This window comes from Taeniopygia guttata, chromosome 2, assembly GCF_048771995.1.
Source record: "Taeniopygia guttata chromosome 2, bTaeGut7.mat, whole genome shotgun sequence".
In the NCBI taxonomy this organism is placed as follows: domain Eukaryota; kingdom Metazoa; phylum Chordata; class Aves; order Passeriformes; family Estrildidae; genus Taeniopygia; species Taeniopygia guttata.
Genome location: NC_133026.1, coordinates 35,565,305 through 35,586,194, shown reverse-complemented (window position 1 = coordinate 35,586,194; position 20,890 = coordinate 35,565,305). Strand labels below are relative to the sequence as shown.

General features: G+C 37.8%; 1 protein-coding gene across 2 annotated transcripts in view; it reads left to right on the top strand.

Moving 5' to 3' along the window:
• The window catches only part of RFTN1 (raftlin, lipid raft linker 1), a 95,100-nt gene that overhangs the window by 29,880 nt on the left and 44,330 nt on the right, over nt 1-20,890 (top strand). For both annotated transcript variants that reach the window (XM_072925682.1, XM_030264931.3), the window contains exons 3-4: nt 10,176-10,362; nt 20,724-20,832. In XM_072925682.1, coding sequence (XP_072781783.1) covers nt 10,176-10,362; nt 20,724-20,832 — 296 coding nt within the window. The remainder of the gene's footprint in view (nt 1-10,175; nt 10,363-20,723; nt 20,833-20,890) is intronic.

Here is a 20,890-nt window from a genome sequence, read left to right as displayed (position 1 = left end):
TTCAGTGGAGATTTTTCTCATCCAGTAAAATATACCATAAAAGGAATAAATTCTGCATAATTTGAAACTTAATAAAGTAGACACTTTTGTACTCATCTGAGGATATTATCTGTGCTTTTTACAGTTTTTTTTTTTCTTACTGCAATGCTAGTTTGTTTTTTGTAAAATTTGCAAATGAACCAGTGTTACTTTATTATATTCTGCAGTTCTAAAATCTGAAATGAAAATTTGCCAGAAATAAGGAAGAGCATTGAAGTGAAGCATAAAACAGAGAGGAGGAGAAGGAAAAGGAAAAGGAGGGGTTATGACAGGGGCAAAAGACAAAATACATTTTAAAAAGTATGGGAGGGAATGAAGATTCGGTAGGCTGCAGAGTTAGCTGTGAAACTTGCCAGTATTTGTTATTATTTGTTATTATTGTTATTAATAATTTGTTATTATTGTTATTATTATTATATAATTTACCAAGAAAAATGGCAAGTACATTAGTTAGAGAGGGGGTCAAAGCAAAAAAGATACATCAGCCCTCCAGATTTTAGGACGCCACCAACTTCAAAGGTATCACAATATATCTTCAATGAGTTGTAGTATTTTTTGCTCATTGGATAGCTCCCCTTTCCCTCCTTTTAAAATATTTGATAACTGGCTGCTTGCTGTGAGAGACATGACTTGCTGCACTGCTGGCAGAAGTGATGGGAAGTCCTGTTTCACTACTTCTTAAGCTGTCAAAGAGAGCAGCATTCAGCATTAGACTTTGGCAGCTGAAGTATTGCCATTAACATTCATTTTGTGTCTAAAGGCTTTAGGAGAGGGAACCAGTACTGTGGGGGGCTGAAGGGGGCATCTAAATACATGTGAATCAGCACGGTGGTCCTTCCTGCAGTTCAGAATTAAACTTTTCTCTCCTGTGTAGTTCAATGCAATACTTGTCTTTAGAAACTTATACAGGTAACAAGTCTGTATGGATAAAATGTAACTTTGAACACTTCCTGTGTTTGGTTGGACATAATTGGCAATTCTTGGTTTTCTGAAATGTAAATTGCCTGTCTTTGTTGTCTCTGTGTTTGGTCTGGATCAATTTAGGAAGTAGAACCAAGGAAGAAGGAATGAAAAATTGAAAAAAATAGCATTTTGAAGAGCTATTCAAGTGGAGAAGGGATAGGATTTCCTAGGTTTATTTCTATGCAAGTTTAAATGAGAAGTTCCTCCCCTTTTGCACCTTCTTTAATTTTGCTTTTTGCACAGTCATTAACCCATTTAACCTCTAGTAGGTAGTCTTCTGTTTGCTCATTTTGGATAATTCTGCCCACAAGTTAATGGGTATAAGTTGTGAGTTGCTTAAGAAGTGCTTGTTAATTTATTTAGGTTACTATGCTTCTGTTTAGTCATTGTTTTTTAACTTAGTGGAGGTGATAGTCTGGGTATTTCCTTTTTTTTCTGAAACACCAGAAATTAACCTGTCCCATGCATAACAACATCATTCTGGCAAACGTACCTTGTTCTTAAGATACTTATCTTATACTTGCAAGACACAGAGATGAAACTTTGGGCAACAAGCAAGATAACTCACCTATGGAATGAGATTCAACGACACAATTGATCAGATAAGCTCATGTAGTCTCATTGCATCGGTGAGTTTTCTTAGTACATGGTTTGACTGATGCATGTATCTCCTGTTTCCTAAAGGAAAGAAAAGAGTGTTGGTGTATATCTGTGTGTACCTGTATACATGTATATGTACATTTCTGAGTATTTACATGCTTTCAAAAGCATGTACATATATGTACTCATACACAGTTTCACAGTCTTACTGTGGATTTTCTCCCTTCTACCACTTTAAGATGCAGTGCTTTGCTTTTGAATATCTTTAACTTCTGTTATTACATTTTCACTAAAAGTAAACACTAGGAGCTTATTGAACAGACATCTTCATTTATGAAGCATTGATTGCTCTTGCATATTCATCCTTACTTTTTTTTATGGGGACATTTTTTGTATTTGTCTTCAAGATTGAAAGAAAAACCACTGTGAATGTCATTTAGCATAACTGAAAAATCCATGAGTTATATTAACATTCAGTATCTTGCCTCTGTTGACAGTCTGAGGAGTACTGCACCAATACTATCTATCTTCACTTTGAAATTAAGGAACTTGTATATACACCTCATGGAAGCTGAAGCTCAAAAGGAAAAGAGACTGTAGTACAGCTTGTATAGTTGTTGCTCCACAAAGCTTGGACTATTAGCTCATTGAATTCTTGCATTAGTGTGTTTCAGGTAATTCAACCCATGTTAAGTGTCACAAGTACCATATATTTTCTGTTAGATTAGTTATACTGCTTTAGCATTTTTTTGGTAGGTTTTAGTTCAGAAACAATTGTTGGGAACTCATCACAAGACTTGCTAGAAATGTATTAATTGCTTTATGTTCTTTAAGTTACATTATTGTAACTTAAAGTTTGTCTTTATTTTCATTAAAAGTACTCCGATAGCTTTGTGTTGTCATCGGTAACAAGAAATTGTTTGTGGGTTGAATGAGGAAAGAATAATTATAGTAAAATCAGTGTAGCATGGTTGCATTATTCTGGCCCACAAACAATTTGTGCTGCATGAAAGAGAGTTCCTTAGCATTTGTAACAAAGAATGAAAAATTTGCAATAATTGGCTTAATATTTTTTTTGTGTGTAAGATTGACACTGAATGGAAATAACACTCTCTCAGGATGAGTCTGTAAGTGTTTTGAGAATATTAAAGTAACAGTTTACAGTCTTCCCTCCAGAGTAACAAAATGGCCTTAGCAAGCCTGAATAGTTGGAAAGGATGATGATCTGGATTCCTTCAGCTGTTCCAAAGTAACTGCTGAATAAGTCAGTGAAGAGTGCCTTAAAGACGTTCTTATTTATACTACAGAGAGGGGATATTTTCCAGTCTGTCCTGCATTATAAGAGAAAACCCAACACCTCACAATAGGTGGTTACCCTGCACCTTCCTTCACTTAGATTCTGAAGATCCCCAGCTCTCTGAGATGGGCTGCAGTACCATTCAGCCCTCAGGGACTGCACAGAGAAACCCAAGAACTTTGGCAAACCAAAAGGTGGCCTGACAGGATGGTCCTTCATTTAGCAGTCAGTGTTCAGCTTACCCAAACCAGCTGCTCCTAGTGACTCTGGTTTGTTTGTGTGTCCTAGTTGTTGTGACTGTGCACCTTCTGTCAGTGCAGTTCTACCTTCCATCAGGAAATCACAATAATACAGGTAATACCAAAATTTCAAGTGGAGTGGAAATTAATAGAAACATTGAAAACAAAGTGCTTAATCACTTTGATCTTGTAAAACATGATTACTTTTATTTCTGAACATTATCCAAATTTAAAACTTTGCTGCGGTTGACATGTTCTTACCAAATGTTTTAACGTAGGTGAAACTGCATCTTCTCAGAGTAAACTTTTTAGTTAAATTTCTTTGGCTGCTCTTAATACAAAGACAGTGTTTTGCTCTTCTAGAAATTTGTCTGCTGTAGATTTGATTTCTTTAGATTAGATTAAAGTTGCTGGAAAGAAATTGATATTAAATTAAGAAACAGCAATCCTTGTACTAAATAGAGGAAATGTGCTTGCCTTGCAATTCTACAAAATGATCAGGGCTGTTATAAACAGTCACAAATGTGCTTGCAAAGTGTCCTATGTGAAAACATGGAAGATTTTCTGGACTTGAGTGCTCTCCTATGTGCTCTGCATAGTGCAGGAAGGATGTTTGTATGCCTTGGAAGGACATCAGCAGAAAAATCATGCTGGGTAGGGACATGCATTGAGGTAGTGACTAGGAGTAAGAAAGTATGTAGTGTGCCTGAATGTTTGCTTCTTTATAGCTCACAGGCTCAGCCCTGCTCAGGGGCAACTGTGGGGCTTTGAACCCTCAGTGTGGGAGGGAGAGGTGCACTGAGGTTGTCCCTGTGGCCTTTCTGTCAGGAACTTCTCTCTTCTGGGAGGGCTCCATGTACCCTGGGCTCCTCTGGGAGGAGATGGGAGAACATCATTCTTTCTGTGAGTGACCTGAAGCATCTGCAGTTCAGTGGAAGGGCCTGCAAGATTTGTGATGCTGGGCAGAGGAGGTACAGGAGGAGCATGAGGAGGGGTCCATAGTTCACTGACTATGGGGGCCTCGAGCAGGAATTGCTCACAGGAATGGCCATGGATTGGTACACAGTCTCATCCTGCACTTTGAAAAAGAAACAGTATTTCTGGAAGGAATGAGCTGGGGGTGAAGGGATCGAGAGCAGCCTGCTGAGAAAGGCCTGGGGATGCTGGTGGATGAAAAACTGGACATGACCAAGCAGTGTGTGTTCAAAGCATCCAAAGCAGAGTGGCCAGCAGCTCAAGGGAAGGGATTCTGCCCCTCTCCTGTGCTCTGGTGAGGCCCGAGCTGCAGTGCTGCATCCAGCTCTGGGGCCCCAGCACAGGAAAGACACGGATCTGTTGAAGCAGGTCCAGATGAGGTCCACAAAGCTGATCACAGGCCTGGAGTACCTCTCCTGTAAGGAAAGACTGAGACAGTTGAGCTTGTTAAGCCTGGAGAACAGAAGGCCCCAGAGTGACTTTATTGCAGTCTTTCAGTACTTACAGGAGGCTTGCAAGAAAGATGTAGACAAACTGGTAGGGTGTGTTGCAGTAGGAGGAGAAGTAATGGTTTTAAGCTGAAAAGATAGATTTTGATTTTACTTAAGGAAGATATTTTTTTTACAATGAGGATGGTGAAACACTGGAACAGGTTTCCCAGAGAGGTGGTGGATGCCCCATCCCTGGAAACATTCAAGGTCAGGTTGGATGGGACTCTGAGCAGCCTGATCTGGTTGAACAGGTCCATGGGCCTTGCTGTGGGAATGGGACCAGATGATCTTTAAAGAGCCTTCAACACAAACCATCCTGTGATTTTATGAAATAGGAGTAATATGGATGCAGGTATGAGGTAACTGAGTTGCTACATCACTTAATGGTGTAGATCTGTTGAGTTTGCCAATCTGTCTTTGTTTCAGACCCTGTAATGTGTCACACCTTGGGCAAAGTGTTTTCTTCCGTACCTGGTATGAACAGAGAATCTGCATACACATTAATTTAGTCTTTGGTTGTTTTAATGCAAAGGCAGAGGGACTGGAACTAGATGATACTTCAAGTCCCTTCCAACCCAAGCTATTCTGTGATTCTATGAAAAAGGCTTATTTAATGTTCTCTAATAAATCGAGGAACATTTAAAATGCAGATGAACATGAAAACTTTAAAAGGTAACAAGGAATAATTAAAAAGAGTCCTCATTATTTTTGTGGAACATTTTCATCTGCAATGTGAACTGTCATTAAGGGCTCCATCCACCTTTAGCAGCTGTGACTGGAATAAGAGCATAAAAGCTTAATCAGAAAACATGTTGAAAAATTAAGACCAAAAAAATCCCAACACCTAATTTGTTTTCTTGGAGTAAGCAAACTAAGCTAATGTTACAGGGTAGTAGATAGGATAATAGAAATTTAAAGTAGAACTGTGTGCTTGCTCTTTTAAATAAAGTATTAAGGATAGGTGCCGAGAAACTAAGACCCAAAGTTGACCTCAGATTTGACCATTTCAGTAAAGAAAAATTAAATAAATGCCATTTTGGCATTTAATGTTTCAGCTTTTCTGGGACATAGCTATCATTCACATACTAGGAAATTAAAAAATAATAAAGTTCATTTTATCTTTGTCATAAATGTAAGTGTCAGGAAGAGGAATTTGCTGTTTATCAAATAGAATAGAGTTAAAATCACATAATTCTGTTGAGTATATATATTATATAAAGATGTCTTGTACTTGATGATAGGTGTCATTAAGCATGGGCTAATAGGTGAATCTAGGGATTATTTTATAAGGCTTATATTATTTTATAGCTTTCTTATTTCAGAGTATTGGTTTACAGCACCTCAAAGGTACCCAAATCTATTGTTTAAATATACAAAAATCAGACTTTTCATAGACAGTTACTGTAACTGTCTTCTCTCTTAATATTTGATCAGGAGGTATCTCCCTCTTTAATGTGGACCACAGCACAGTTGTCAGAGGTCACATGAGATGCTTCAGTTTGAAGCGAGTCAATGGCTGTTCTCTGTGGTAGAAGCCCTGGATGATCCAGTGGGAGGGAAAGAGGAGCTCCTTAACACAGGAAGCTGTCCCTCCTTACTCTTTTCCCATAAATTGCTTTTTGGAGCTGCAGAAATGATAATTTTCAAATTTAGATGACAACCTGTAAATTTTTATGGAAATTCACTCCTCTTAATCATTTCTCTGTGGTAAGATGAGGGTTAGTGAGAATATCTGGTCAGGTTTTTCCATTAGCAGCAAAGAATGCACAATTCCCTAGACCCAGGAAAGTCACCTTAGAGATATCAGTTGTATAACAGAAACTTAATTTCTTTTAAGAGAGTTTCTAAAGTTGTAGTTTACTGTATGTATTGGGCAACAAACTAATTTGTCTGGAGATCCAGTCCAAAAGCAGCGAGCACTACTATTTCCGCCTTCAGCCTTAACCAAACTGAAGAATGTGGCTTCTTTCATTTACAAGTTTCTTACACACTCACCTAGATGATAAACAAAGGAATCTTTTGAGGTCACATTGAGAAATACAACAATAAATGTGCAAATATGTACCAGAACCTAAAACTTAGAGCCAACTGCAGTTCAAGAGCAAAAAAAGAGGCTGATAAAAGAAGTCAGCATTATCTTTTGTTAAAATGAAGGCTTATAAGTGCTGGTGTTATGCAAGCTTTTATTTGGTTCTTCATTTGCTCTTTTACCTTATACAGGTTCCTGTTGTACACAATTTTGGTCTTCCTTTTGCTTCCAAAGTGATATAGTTAGAATTCTCTTTAACAACTAAACCAAGCATTTTAATATATTTTACTGGAAAGTGGGTAAGGTTTTTTGAAAATGTTAGCATTTTTCTAAGGTAAAGTAAGGAAAGATTAAATTGACAACTGATTTAATAAATTAGATGTTTCCAAGTAGGTCAAACTTACAGGTATGCACTGTAGAGGAATCAGCTGAAGAAATAATTGAAATTTTATCATTTAAGATTGAAAACTGTTGAAGAATGAATACAACTCTGTAGCAAAATGTGATGTCCTTTTTTAACCTACATTTAAAGAGACCTGTGAGATTGTTTGCCTAACTTAATGCCCAGAAAGATACTAGAAAAATTGAGTTATTAAATATCCAGAGGATGATGTGTAGCAGGGATTTCTGGGGAGGAATCTGTACAACTCAAACCAGTTGGAGAGTAACAAGAATGCAGAACACAGATCTGTAGATCCAGGAAACTCAGAGACCTTGTAGGTATCAATTGTGTAACAGGAACTGTCTTTCTGTTGTGAAGGATCTCTAATCTGAGGAGAAATTAGCAATAGTTCAGTGTCAAACCAAAAAGATGTATTAGCTGTAAGGCTTAAAATTTTTCTGGTCAGAGTCTGTTAAAAGTTCATAATTTTCATTAACTATTGCAGCAATGACTGCTGAGTATGTTTATTACAGTATGTGAATCTGAGAAGTGCTGTTCGTAGCATGAAAGTCAGAATGGCCCTTGAAAACTGAGAGGAAAAATCCTAAAATTCATGAAGACCAGGAAAATTGGCCACTGTTAGTTATGGGGAGAAGAATTTACTTTGATTTTTTTCCCCCAATGCTGTAAACTGACATAAGATATAGTAAGTATTAGTTTTCCATTATACAGAGCAGTGGTGAGGCTTGTGCTGGATCACTGTGGTCAAAATTAGGTACTATACTTGAAGTAAAATGTGGACCAGTTGAATAGAATTGGGAGGGGACATAAAAAGTTACTTAGAAATACAGAAGACATGAGAACAGGAACATTGAAAGGACTGAGTTTATACAGTATAAAGAAAGTAAGATTAAGTCACGAATGGTGTTAGGAGTTATAAAATCCTGTTGCAGAAAATAAATACTCTAGTGGGCAAGTAGCATTCATAAATTGAAGAGAGGGAAATTTAGGCCACATGGCAGGAAAGAGTTTTGAGTAGGATGAATAGAGAGGTGCTGAAAAATGACTTAGGGGGCTTCTGGAATTTCCATTACTAAAGGTTTTTAAAAATAGATGAGAAAAACGGAGAAACAACTAAACTAGAACAGATCCTGCCTTTAGGTAGTAGGATGAACTAGCTGGATGATCCCACCCATCTCTATTTTCTATTACGTTTCTTTTTTTAATCAAGTTACATCCTGAGGCTTCAATTACATGCATTTCCGCACTTTTTCCTCATGTTTAGCTTTTAGGAGGAAGCAGTCAGTCTCCCATGTTAATGACTAGACTTTTTGCTAATCTTACTCAGGCTATCCTGACAAGAATCCTGATGCTACATACATACGCCAGGCGAGCATTAGTTTTCATAGGGGATGGCTAAAAATTGGACCACTCTGACTGGAATTAACAGTACTAAGTAGTGTTTAGTCATTCCATTGTATCCAAGGAGACCCCTTATTCAGAAATTAATTAGTTGCAGTGTAGTCAAAAATACTTGGAGTCTCTGAGCACAAGAGGGAAAATGGAGTTCTAAAATCTGGGTTTCTGTATTTTTATCCCCAGTAGGCTCCAGTAAGTAACTGTTGAGTTTATTATTTATTATGCATTATTCATTGTACCAGCTCTTTTTATGACTGAAGTGATTTGTATGCTGTTGTAGAAGGTAGAGTCCTATTGTCTGTCAATGTGCATGTTGCTTGGATCTCATTTTATTTGTAAAAATAATAAAAATTTCTCCATCTTAAACTCCTGGTCAAAAAGTTCCATTATTCCCTTCTGGAACGTGGTCTTATATGAGGAAAAAAAACATACCAAGCACATCTATTCTATTATTATTTAAATTATTCCTTGGTATTATTTGGTTTGAATATTTATTAGTTTTTTGATAACCCTTAAATTATTCATAGAGGGTAGCCATATGGTTTGATGGAAAAAGCAGTACAATGAAACCTTATTTTGCACTGCTGGCTTATTCAAACAAACTATTCTCCAGTGATTTTTTTTTTTTGTTTTAGCAAAGGCATGCAAGGTACTGGGAACCTTTGTTGTGTTTCTCTCAGTATCCCCTCCCTCCTAGTTTCAGCGGGAGGGAAAAACATCCAGCACCTCACCACCCTGTATGGCCTGCCATGGTTTAGATGACCTAATAAATATCCTCCAAGTGAGATGGAAGTGAAAAGACAAAGGTCAGGAAGCAGAAATGTCATTTCTTATAAAATACAAAAAGTGTATGAGGAATTACTGGTGTAGAGAAGAAGAGAATAAAAGATTGTTTGAGGTGATTTATGAGATTTCCTTTTGAATCCCACAAGACTCCAAAGAAATAAGGGCAATTGCTATACTGACTGAAATATCCATGTGTATGTCAAGTGTCTTGATAGGAGTCAGCAACAAATACTTGACAGGAAAGCATAAAACCTTGCAGTAAGCAGATTAGGGAAGGATTATTTTCATATGCTATGTCTCATCCTCATCTCTAATATGTATAGGTTTGCTTAAACCCTGAGGTATAATATTTAGTGTTTATTCTAAAAGGTTTGTCATTGCTATAGGTATGCACCACTCAACGTTCCTATTATCAATACACCTACAAAATTCTCTTCAGACATTTTGGCAGATACTTGGTCTCATTGGCATCTTGCATCAGTGATCTCTTAATCTGATTTTGTATAGATGGATGGTTCTTTTTATAGCTTTTGAATTTGACATGTTCTGCCTTCATTGACTCTTTTTTTCTCTTGTTTTGTGTTTTTGACTCATGGCTCACTCTTCTTTACTTGCATTACTATGACAACTGCCAAAACCTAGAATATCTTTTGACCAACTGCCTTGTTTTTATTAAATTCTTCGACTTATCTCTGCCAGACTGTGTAGTGGATTTGGCATTTTAATGTTTCTGATTTCTTGTTTAATTGCATGAGTCTCTTGTGTAATACAAGTCCTTCGCCAAGACAACCTGCTTAAAATATGAAATACACAATGGGTCTCAGGAAAGGTCAGTTTTGGTGTTAATATTGTAGATCAGTGTGAAGCTTACTTGACTTTGAAGAGCCTGGATTTTAAAATATACGATAGTCCAGTGTTGGATTATTGACCAATTTCTTTTTTTTTTTTTTTCCAGCTGAGCTGCCAGGATCATCTGCAATCAAGCTCTCCTCCTTGTATGATCTTCCAGCTCAGCTGGAAGAATTGTACCAGCAGGGCTTTGTCTTGGCTGCTGTCCACCCTTTTGTGCAACCAACTGATGAAAAAGAGAAAACTCCCCAGGAACAAATCTTCAGGGCTGTGCTTATCAAGAAAACAGAAAGGTAAAGCACTTCCAGTGAACTGGGATAAAAATAGACAATGTGATTTCCTGCTGAGTTTTGACCTACATCAGGAAATTATAGCAGAGTTTACTGTGCAAGACTTGATTTTTTTTTTTTTTTTTGTGGGCTTGAATAGGCTTAACATGTTCTTCATGTTTACAATTTGTCTGCAGTTTGGCAGGCGACTTGGAGAATAACAAGTTGAAATATGCTCTGTATTTTGGGATGTGTTGTCATGAGAGGCAAACAAACAAGCCCTATGTATGACAGTTTGTGAGGATGGTCTTGTTGGTACCCTTTAAAAATTTATTAAATTAAATTACGACAGGAGAATTGTTTGCTTAGAAAAGGCGTATTTTGTGTTTAGATGGTTACAGTTAACGCAATTAATTTGAGAACTGTAGTACTAATGCATACTTCTTAAATTTATGTGTAGACTTTAGGCCCTTCTTTTCTCTAAACAATAGAAGTTTTAGTCAGTGCAAACTCCATAAATAAAAAGCTTTCCTGCTTTGTTCACTTATTAAAATGTATTAAGAATATTTTACATAATCAAAGTGTGAAGATGAATAAAGAAACGGGAATTCTGTTCTTTTATGATTTATTATGATTTCTAAAAGAAATCAATAGGATGTGCTGTAAAATAGCCCAGAAGAAAGTTCAAATGTGGATATTTGTAAACATACGGTTTTTGGTTAATGATTTAAAACCTAATTTAATATAATCTGACCACCCCCAATACTGCAGCTACCTGTATTGTTGCAGCCATTCTCTACAGTTTCCTACATCAGCTCCATTCCCCAGTTCAGCCCTTCTTACCATGACCAATTCTGAAGGCTGGCAGATAATTAAGCCTCCATCCACTAATCCTAGTCCCTCTTTGTGCTGATGCTTGAAGGAAAGGATGTAGCTGGTTTATACTTCTGTTTAAAAAGCAAACTGTTCAATTTGCTTCAGCCTGGATGCCAGTTGATAGAAGTTATGGACAGAGTTGAAATTCAGCCTCTGACCTAAGGAAAAAGTTCTGCATTTTGTTAGAAGTGTATGTAGGCATTAGGTGTCGCGGGCAATTTGAGCTTCTAAAATAACTCTTAATTTGCCTTGACTTGATTTTAGTTTTATTAATACAGAACTTCATGCTGGCTTGCCTGATGTTATTGTTTAAATGGCTTCGAGTTTTATGGTTAAAGCATAGAATGTTTGGCTCAACAGTGGAGTTGTTGAGTGATGGTAGGCTGAGACTGTGTGCTTTTGGGGCCTTGTGTTCCCTACCTACACAATACCTTGCTGCAAGCATTGAAAGTGTTTACATGCATGAGTTTGTAATGTTAAGTAAGTGCTTAAGGACTTCTGTTGGTTAGGGGTCTTGAGGGTTCAACATCTTCCAGGTTTGAACTCTGGAGGCCTGTCAGGGAAGAGCAGCTTTCTTCTCAGTGGACTGATGTGGTCCTCAAGCCAGAGCGCTCAGTGTCGCTGCTCTCACACTGTGTCCATTGGTTCACATCCGTGCAGAGTGATTGTGGAAAAGTACAAAATCTTAATTGCCTGTTCACTCACTTGGGTGCAGTGTCACACGCTTTAGACAGCTGTAAATTACTCTACAAAACTGAAGACAGTAGAGAGTCTTGAACCAATTATATTTCCTTTTACATTCACAGCCCATTTCTCTGCATTCTCTTATCTGCCAATTTTGACGCCTAGGGAAGCGGAAGAGATGTGGTGAAGCAGGGAAAAAACAAGTACCAGGAAAGGAAATGACATCAGTTTGATGTTTCATATAGCTTAAACATTGCTGAGTTTGGCTGAGAGTAGGGAAGCAGCTTCTCCCATAGTGTGTGGGTGCAACAGATATTTGTATTCCCAAGTGTGACTAAGAGAGAGGGTGTTGCACAGATTTCAGATAACTATGGCCTGCATAGAGACCACCTGTATCTGAACTGCAAGTTTATGTCATTCCACAAACAGCGGGGGACTAAATATATGTAACAGTATGAAGAAAAAAGACATACTGTTAATTTTTTAATTAACCTTTCTCATTACACTGCTGATAATGATTAAATTATATTTTTCCCCTGAGGACTGTCAGGTGTCTTGTCATCTCAAGGCAGTCTCTGTATATAACAGTTAAATCTTGGGTAGAAGTTAGGTCTGCTTAAGATAAGATCAGATGAGTATTTATTTGTCTAGTACGATTTTAGGAGTAAAAGTAGTCCAGCCACAGTAGCAGGGTCACTAGTAACCTCATTTATGCTGTGGAGTGCAAATCCTTCCCTTTGGTGGTATGGTGCTCATGGGGAGCCAAGAGACATAAAAAACCCTGTACCTTGGTGTGGGGTCCATCCTTGGACTTCCTGGGCACTCCCAGGTGCAGAGCACCTGAGGCTGCAGCTCTTTTCTCACTGCAGGTACTTCATCACAGGTGGCCCCAACACGCTGCACTTCATCTGTCCATTGTCTGGCAGATACCGAGTGTGTTTTGCTCCTTCCTTTTTTTGTACTCTGAGTGGAACAGAAATGAAATTATTGCTTTAGTGCCTACAGTAATGCTGATTCCATCTATACAGAGACAGAACTGAATGCTTGAATTAGTCTTTAGTCAGTGTTTCACCTTTCCATGTCAGTTTTAGGGTTTAAAAGTAATACTGTTGATTTGTGCTTTGAGGACTTAATTTTATAGCTCTGCCTCCCCAAAGGTATGAAGGGGCTATGTCAGCTGCAGGAAATGATGGGTATCAGGAGCACCATGCTGCTGCTGTCAGTGAGATTTGCAGTGCCTAAATTTGTTCAACAATAAAATGGAAAAGGTAATGCTGTGGCATGTTATGCATTAGAATTCATGGAAAGTACCTGTTAGTGTTATTTTTATCCTATTTTGCCATTGTCCTGTAGTTTCAAAATATTGCTAGTGAATTTGCAATGGCATTGTACATTAAGGTGACTTTTAAAGTCACTTTGATAGCTTTCTGTTTAATCTGGTATCTCTGGCTTTGTTATCTTGGCTATGTAATCATTTGTGGTAAATATGGAAATAGGAGTCATTCCTGTTGTAGGACGTTTGAAGAAACACATCCCTATCATATATGGAAGCTGTACATGTTGAAAACCAAGGATTATCCACCAAAAGTGTTAGGGAAAATATGGAATTAAGGGACAGATTTTTTTAAAAAAACAACAATGCAATTGTTTGCAGTGCAAAAGGCATCACGTTCAATTAAAGTAAGTGAAATAAATGTAGGAGTGTTTATCACTTTAGAGGCACTGGGCAGGAAGGGTAGTCTACCAAGTTGCTAAAAAACTGTGCCGTTGCTCTCATTAAATTTAATATAATAAATTTAAATATTTCTGTAGCATCTAATGGCATGGTATACACTGAGCAGTTGATTGGAAAGTAGTTTGAAAGTCACATAGAGTCGGATAAAAGAAAATAACTTCAACACTCATTAATACTTTCTTTCCGCCTCTAAATTTCAGTGGACTTAACTAAAAAGCACTTATCTGTCCTATTGTATGTGCAGAGTTCTGAGATATGTGGGTTTCTTGAGGAAGAAATCTTGAAGAATCTTGTATCAGTTATGCGAAGAAAACTCTTTGAGCCCAGGTTTTTGGAGATTGTTTTTTTTCTGAATTTGGGGAAGGCCCCAGGCGTGGACCATTGGTGTGGCCTGCTGTTCACACTCATGCTTGAAAAGAGTAGATTCACACTGATTTGCACTTTGAATCTCAGGAAAGGGAAGAAAAGCTGGTGCCTGAAAAGCATGAATGTGTGACAGTGGGTCTTTGCTGATGGAAGGAATGGGGGAAGGTCCATGTATTTGGGAGGTTCTGGCTAATCAAGCTTAGGAGTGTAACACATTTTTACATTCCCCCAAGGAGTAGAAATCAGTAGTTCTTTGTGTCTGCAGTAACCTTTTTCTCCTTGGCCTTTTATTTCCATACGCACTGTTTTTTTTTCTTTAACAATCTCTGTTCAGGTGTCTTGGGTGCATTCTTGTTTTGGACAGCTTGTGGCTGTTGCAGGTTATCTGTTTCCTGCAGAGAAGTTGCTGAGTCAGCCCCTGAACAAAATTACAGCAAAACCACAGCACAAAGCAGCTTTAAGTTGTTCCCAGCAACCTGTAGTGTGATACCCCTGTCTGGTATCTTAAAGTTTCAAAATTCAGTGTCAGTTAAGATGTTTTGATGTCCCTTTCCAAGTACTCAGCTCTGGAAAGCAACCTCCATTCTCTTTTACCAGGAAAGGTACAGGGCCTGGACTCATAAACTGTCTGCTTGTAATAGTTTTGACATGTTTGCAGATGCTTTATTTGATACCATGATAGAGAAGCAGGGGATATAAATGATATTCCAAAGAATTTCTCTCCATTGTTTGAACTGTCTTAGGATGTACCATTTACAGGTTTTGCCTTCAGTCAGTAAAGCAACCAACAGGGAAACATTGCTCTGCAGAAGTAGACTAAGTAGTTTAACGTAATTGTAATTTTTTTAGAGTTTCTAAATGTTCTAAATTTCTGTTCTGACCTCAAACAGCTTTGCAGGTGTTTTCCCTTTCTGCAAAATAATGAGGTGTCAGGTGTTGTAGAGATCCTCTTGATAAGATGATTCTAATTCTATTTCTGTAATTCCTGTGTCTGTTAGTCCTTACAAATTCAAACTACCATCAGCTGGCTAACAAGAACTCTGTTTATCTGCAAAGGAAAATGACAGACTGAGTTCAAATTTTAATAGTAAACAAAGATTTTTGCAGTTTCCTGATTTTGCTGGTATTTCACTTTGGTGAAAGTAAGTACTTTGCATCAATACAATATATTTTTATTTTGAATGTAAATGCGTATGTGTGTGTGTGGCTGTTTGGTTTTCATGTAGGATTTAAGCTTGAAGATGGGAAATGTTTGAATTTACCTTCATGAACATTAGGGATCAATAGGTTTGGTTTGTGTGCAAATGCAGTGTGTGTTGTTGCTCTCAGCAGGCTGATTTCAACTTAATGGAAAGATAATATTTATTCCATGCCCAAGAGTCAACAGATATCTTCCTTTAGCTCAAAGGACAATGGTTTGAGTTTTGAAGGCTTGTTATCTGTTACAAGTTCAAAGAAATACATATTTCCTCACAATAACTTTTAACAGTGACCCAAAGTAAATGTCCTTTCATCTGTATTCTGAAAATTATAAACACTGCACATTAAAGATGCCTGTGTATCAATACATGCCCAAACCTTTCTCAAGAAACTTTATGTACTGTCACTAAAAAAAGTTTATGAATTTTACTAACAAATAATAAGTGATAAGATTTCCTATAGTAAAGAAAATGTTTAGATAATAACATTAAGACAGTGTCACATGGGTTAAACTTGAGGCTCTTAGGATGCAATAAACCTGCTTTTATTTTTTGTAAAAAATGGTGTGGTTTTTGCCTGGGCATCACAAAACCTATGGATTTTTAGCTGTTGCATTCTTGGTTTTCAGATACTCTAGTTTTGCTGGAAATTTAACCTGAAGTTGTAGAGATACCAGCTGCTCATGTTAATCACTTTGGTGTGGTTTTGTTGTTTTTGTAATGTAGACCAGTTTGTTATGGATGTACAGTTCTGTTTGAATGGCAGAACCATTACTGTGTAGTGGAAAATCTCAAAACTGTGCTTACATTCTTAGCATCATCTTAATGAAATAGTAATTTTAGAATGTCTGTGCAGTTTACAAGTGTGTTTTGGCTTGCAGAGCTCATGGGCATAAGGAACTTCAGGAAGATTAGGACCAAATGTTGGCTTCCTCAATTCCTTCTTGTATCTGAAAAGGGTTGGAAATCCAGTTTGTAAGGGACACCAAGTTGTCAGCTTTAGTAGTTACTGTATAAGTTACTGGTTCTCCACAGCTGGTTATGGTTTTTCTACCATGAAATGGTGCTTAACAGCAAACAGCTGTGCAGGAAATGACAACCTAGTGAAACAACCATTGTAACATATTTTTGGCCAGTGAACTTCCAATTATAAGTTAAAATCTTATTTATTCAATGTATAATCTTCTTGTTTAGTGGCACTAGAAGCTCTGTTTAGGTTTCAGGATGATGCTTTTTGGAATCCTGTGGTTCTGAGCCCTTTTCATATTGGTAAAATTTGAGGGTACCCTCTACCCCCACCCCACGAGACCTGTGAATGCTGTCCCTCTGCTCACCATCAGGTAGACTGAAATTCCATCTCAACTCTTTGCCATCCTATGGTTAAGGTTGTCCATGGTGAGCACTGAGGGTACTTACAGTGGCAGAAGAACCCTTCTTCAGGAAAATTGTTAATGATAAACAAACAATATATAACAAAGAAAAGCAAATGAAAGCCCGGGGTGTGTAAGTTGCAGTGAAATTTTCTGGCAATCTCCATGGCCAACCAGTGGTTGTCCTCTCCTGGGGTAGGAGGTGGGAGACTGCCCTTCCTCACTGCAGGGAAAGTGCAAGTGTTGTTCACACTGTCCCCTGTGTTCCCTCTCAGGTATCCCAAAATGTGTTACAGTGAGTACAGGGTGTTGTAGTGAGTCTGGATGGAGCAGCTTCTCCTGTTCACCCTGGCTTCCAAGAAGGGTACAGCATTAGTGTATCCATATCCAGGTGTGCTTCTTTCAGGGCTGCATCTTTTTTAATTTACCCAGTGATTTTTTTCATCAGAGGAATAAAGGTAATACAAAACACCCAAATGATTGCAGGAGTGAAGGGAGGAAGATTCAATTTTCCGACTTAGGAGGAGGAAAAGGAAGAACATGACTGTGCATCCAGAAGAAAAGGGAAATCTTTAGAACTGCTGGAGCTTACGTATCTTTTTGACTAAACTGATCTCAGCATTTCTCTTTCTCTTCTGCTTTTTGTTGAGATATATTTTGTGATAGGAAAGTGAAAATCAACTTTACATAAAACCATTGCTTTAATTTTAAAGTATTTTATATGTTGGACTCTCAGTAACATCCTGTGCTATAAAACTGGTATAAGACTCCTGGGTATGGATTATTGGGTTATTTCTCACACTTGTCATCAGTCCTTTTTCAGAAGAAAGCAGAGGAATGCAAGTGCACGGAACTGTGCTTTTTGGATGTTTTCTCTTGCTTCTGGAATCTTGATAGATGTACATTTTTTGAGGGTCCTATTTCATAGTTTCTAGTGAAAGTGGTCCTAAAAGTAGTCCCATTAAATTAATAAAACTAAAGCTATATTAATTTCTGTTAATACAGAATTTGCCTGTACCTATAATTATCTACTTCTCTATGGCTATACTAATAATATTCAAAGAGTTTAATGAGAGATTTTTATGATATTTATGACATACTTTGTGATACATGTATGAAATGCATTGTTTACTGCATAGAGACTGGAAACAATTCCTTGCCCACCTAGCTTTGCTCAGAATACTATTTTTTGTGGTCTGTGACATCCACAGGTATTTATTATTTTCACATGAAAAGCTATGACACTTGTTCTGTTTGTTTGCTTTTGACAGAATAACAGGCTTTTAAAGTTTTCCTAAAAAGATGAAAACTATCAGTATAAACAAAGACTTGCTTTAAATATATATAGACATAATTTACTTGAGAGCATGAAAAAATACTTCTTGTAAAGAGTCCTTCTATTGGAAGATTTTAGCTAAGGATTTTATGGCCTTTAGTAGGATCTGTTAAGTGTGTTCTCTAAAATAATCATAACAGAGTGCATTCATATTTGATGCCATTTCTTTCATAAGCCCTAGTGCAGAAGTAGCCCCCAAACTGTTACAGAAGGAATTAATTGTCTCCAATTAAATATGTCCAAGCAGCAAGTGTATTTTAAAATAAGTACTTCTTAAAGGAGTTAAATAGGACATTTTAAAGCAGCTGCAGTAATAATCACTATAGTTTTATGGATATAATCTGTATCTCTGATAACTTTTACTCCTTTCAAAGAGGTTGGAAGCAGGTTCTCAAAAAATTGCACAAAATCAGAGAGTGTGGTTCAAGGCCAGCCTCTCTCTTCCATATACCTGTCTATAAACTTTACCAATATAGGTTGAAAAGGATTTATTTTTTCAGGTAGCCAGGGCATTTTCATGTGGGTCACAGTTATGAACAGCCAGAGTTATAAAATGGGTGGGCACATCAAATAGCATGACACATACTTAATTTCCTGAACTGGATATCTTGACTTTGAATTTGAGCTGTAGCATTTTACAATCTCTGGGAGGGGAGTGGCTTCCTCAACTGGGCTGGAAGGGAGCTTCTGCCCAAGAAGTGCAGTACTGGAGATGTTTGTTCCTTGCATTTGTAGAGTTTTGCAGTTGTCCCCTTAAAATGGGATTGGTTGTCTAAAAAGAGCTTGGTTCCTTGCTGCCTGTTGCTGGTACTACACTTCTGATTAGTTATACAACAGCCAAAGCAATGGAGAGTTGTATTTGCTCCACTTGATGTTATATGGACTTAACTTTGCAATATCAAGTGGCAGTTTTGAGAGTTTATTGATTGCTTAAGCATTAGAGAGCCCTAGTTCATATTATTTCTGTCTAGAACATGGCTAGATAACATCAGGGCTACTTTTCCTGTTAGTCATATTCAGATAAAAAAAAAAAGTAGGTCTGTTTTTTAAGTACACTAGCAGGGAGGCTTTCTGAAGTTTATTTTTATGTTCTCGAGTTTGTCTGTGGCAGAAAATCTGCACAGGATGGATTTTCTTATCTCAGACTTTAGAACAGCAAAAATGGTTGTCTGCAGTACTTGTGTTGTCCCTCTCAAAGTGATTTTTTATTTTCTTGACAGGGTTGTTCTTGGTGCTTAAATTAATTTATGTGTGCCTGTTGCAGAGGAGTAGTTCTGGAATACTGTTAGTCCCCCAATAATGACCTGTGTAAATTTTATAAAGATGTTTGGAGAATTTTCATGAACACTAACTTTTTTTTTTTTAACAAATTTTAACACTTTGTTAAATTTTTTGTCTAGAATGAAGTAGAGAATGAACCACAGGTTGTAAGAAGAACCTAGAAAAGAGGGAAAAAAACAAATAGGGAAAGGTCTTCAGTGTTACCAAACAATGCAGAGTCTGCTACCACCTGTTCAGGTATAAGTGAGATAAGAGAAATGAAGTGATAGTGTAGCCTGTGTGAAAGTGGGAGGATCACATATAGCAAATGTCTGCAGTATTGCCTAGGAAACACTGCCAGTTTGCAGTCAGCAGCCCACGCATCGCCTGGCTCCAGGGAGCTGTAAGTGTTTCGGGAAAGCCCCTGGGACCATCTGTAGCTGAAGCTATGTGTCACGCAGTCCCAGTCCCCAGAACAGGCCTTTTGTACAGGCTTGCTTTTGCAGTCATGGAAAACCTGCCAAGCCCCTGTTTTGCTGCTTCCTCAACACTCCCAGTTCAAACTTCTCTACCTTTCTTCCTGTCCTCTGGGTACCCTGGCATCAAACAACTGCTGGCCAGGATTAGTTCTTCACTTAGAACCAGATATTTTGATTCAGTAGGAAGTGTTAGATAACTGCTTTGTTAATGACAGGCTAGCTTTAATTTTTAGTGTTTTCCATGTGTTCTTCTGAAAAACTGAGAAAGCAAGCAATTGTCTAGGCATCCTCTATTGATCAGGTGTATCAGTTTCCTTTCATGGGAGTCTGGAGGAGATGAAAATTGCCTTCAGTAGCGCTGCCTGCAGGCTGTTTCTGGAGATCATTCCTTGTAACTTCCAAACAGTCCCTTGGCATATTTTGACCAATACTTTATTTCCACAGTGCTCATTTGTTCAGCAAATGCATATGACAGATGCCATTTGCTTTGAAGTATTTTAGGAGTTAGTCTCTTCTGAATGAGAGGGGGACTACAGGCACAACTTTACAGTTCTCAAAAAACAAAACATAAGGTAAGACTGAAGGTTTAACTATTTTGATTAGCACCTGATTTTAGATGTTGTCTTGGAAGAGTTCTAGATAAAGAAAAGGGGTTTCTTTTAATTGCTGTCTGAAATGCATCTTATATCAGACTGCTCTGTGGGGCGCAGAGCATCTGTCTCAGACCACTGCATTGGAACCTTCCTTTTGTATATCCTGAGTTATATTACCTATGCATCTCCTTTGGTGTTGGCCCTAGATGCCAGGCTGCCAAAGTGTTTCTTGGACAGAAAAAGAAAGGTGAGAGTCCCTGAAGGATCTCACCATCTGCAGTTACTGGTGTGATCTGCTCCCCTAGCAAGGGGGTCAGATTCTGTAGCTGCTGTTTTCAGAACTGTATTGAGCTCAGTGGGGAGAATGTATTAGAACCAAAGTTTTGTCTGAAGTTTAGCTCTCCAGGAGGAATACTTATAAATGGGATATTTGGATATCCACTTATAACAACAGAAATTGATCCTTCTTTTCTGTCTGCCTCTTTAGGTCTTCAAAAGGTGACGTCAATAGTGAAGGATATGTCTTGGAGGTAGAATGCTGCTCCTCTTTAAACCACCTTTCAGAGAAAAAGGAGATTCCTGATTTTATTAAGAAAGTGAGTAAAAGGAAAAGAGGGGAGGAACCCCCAAAACACAGTATGCTTTTATTTGCAC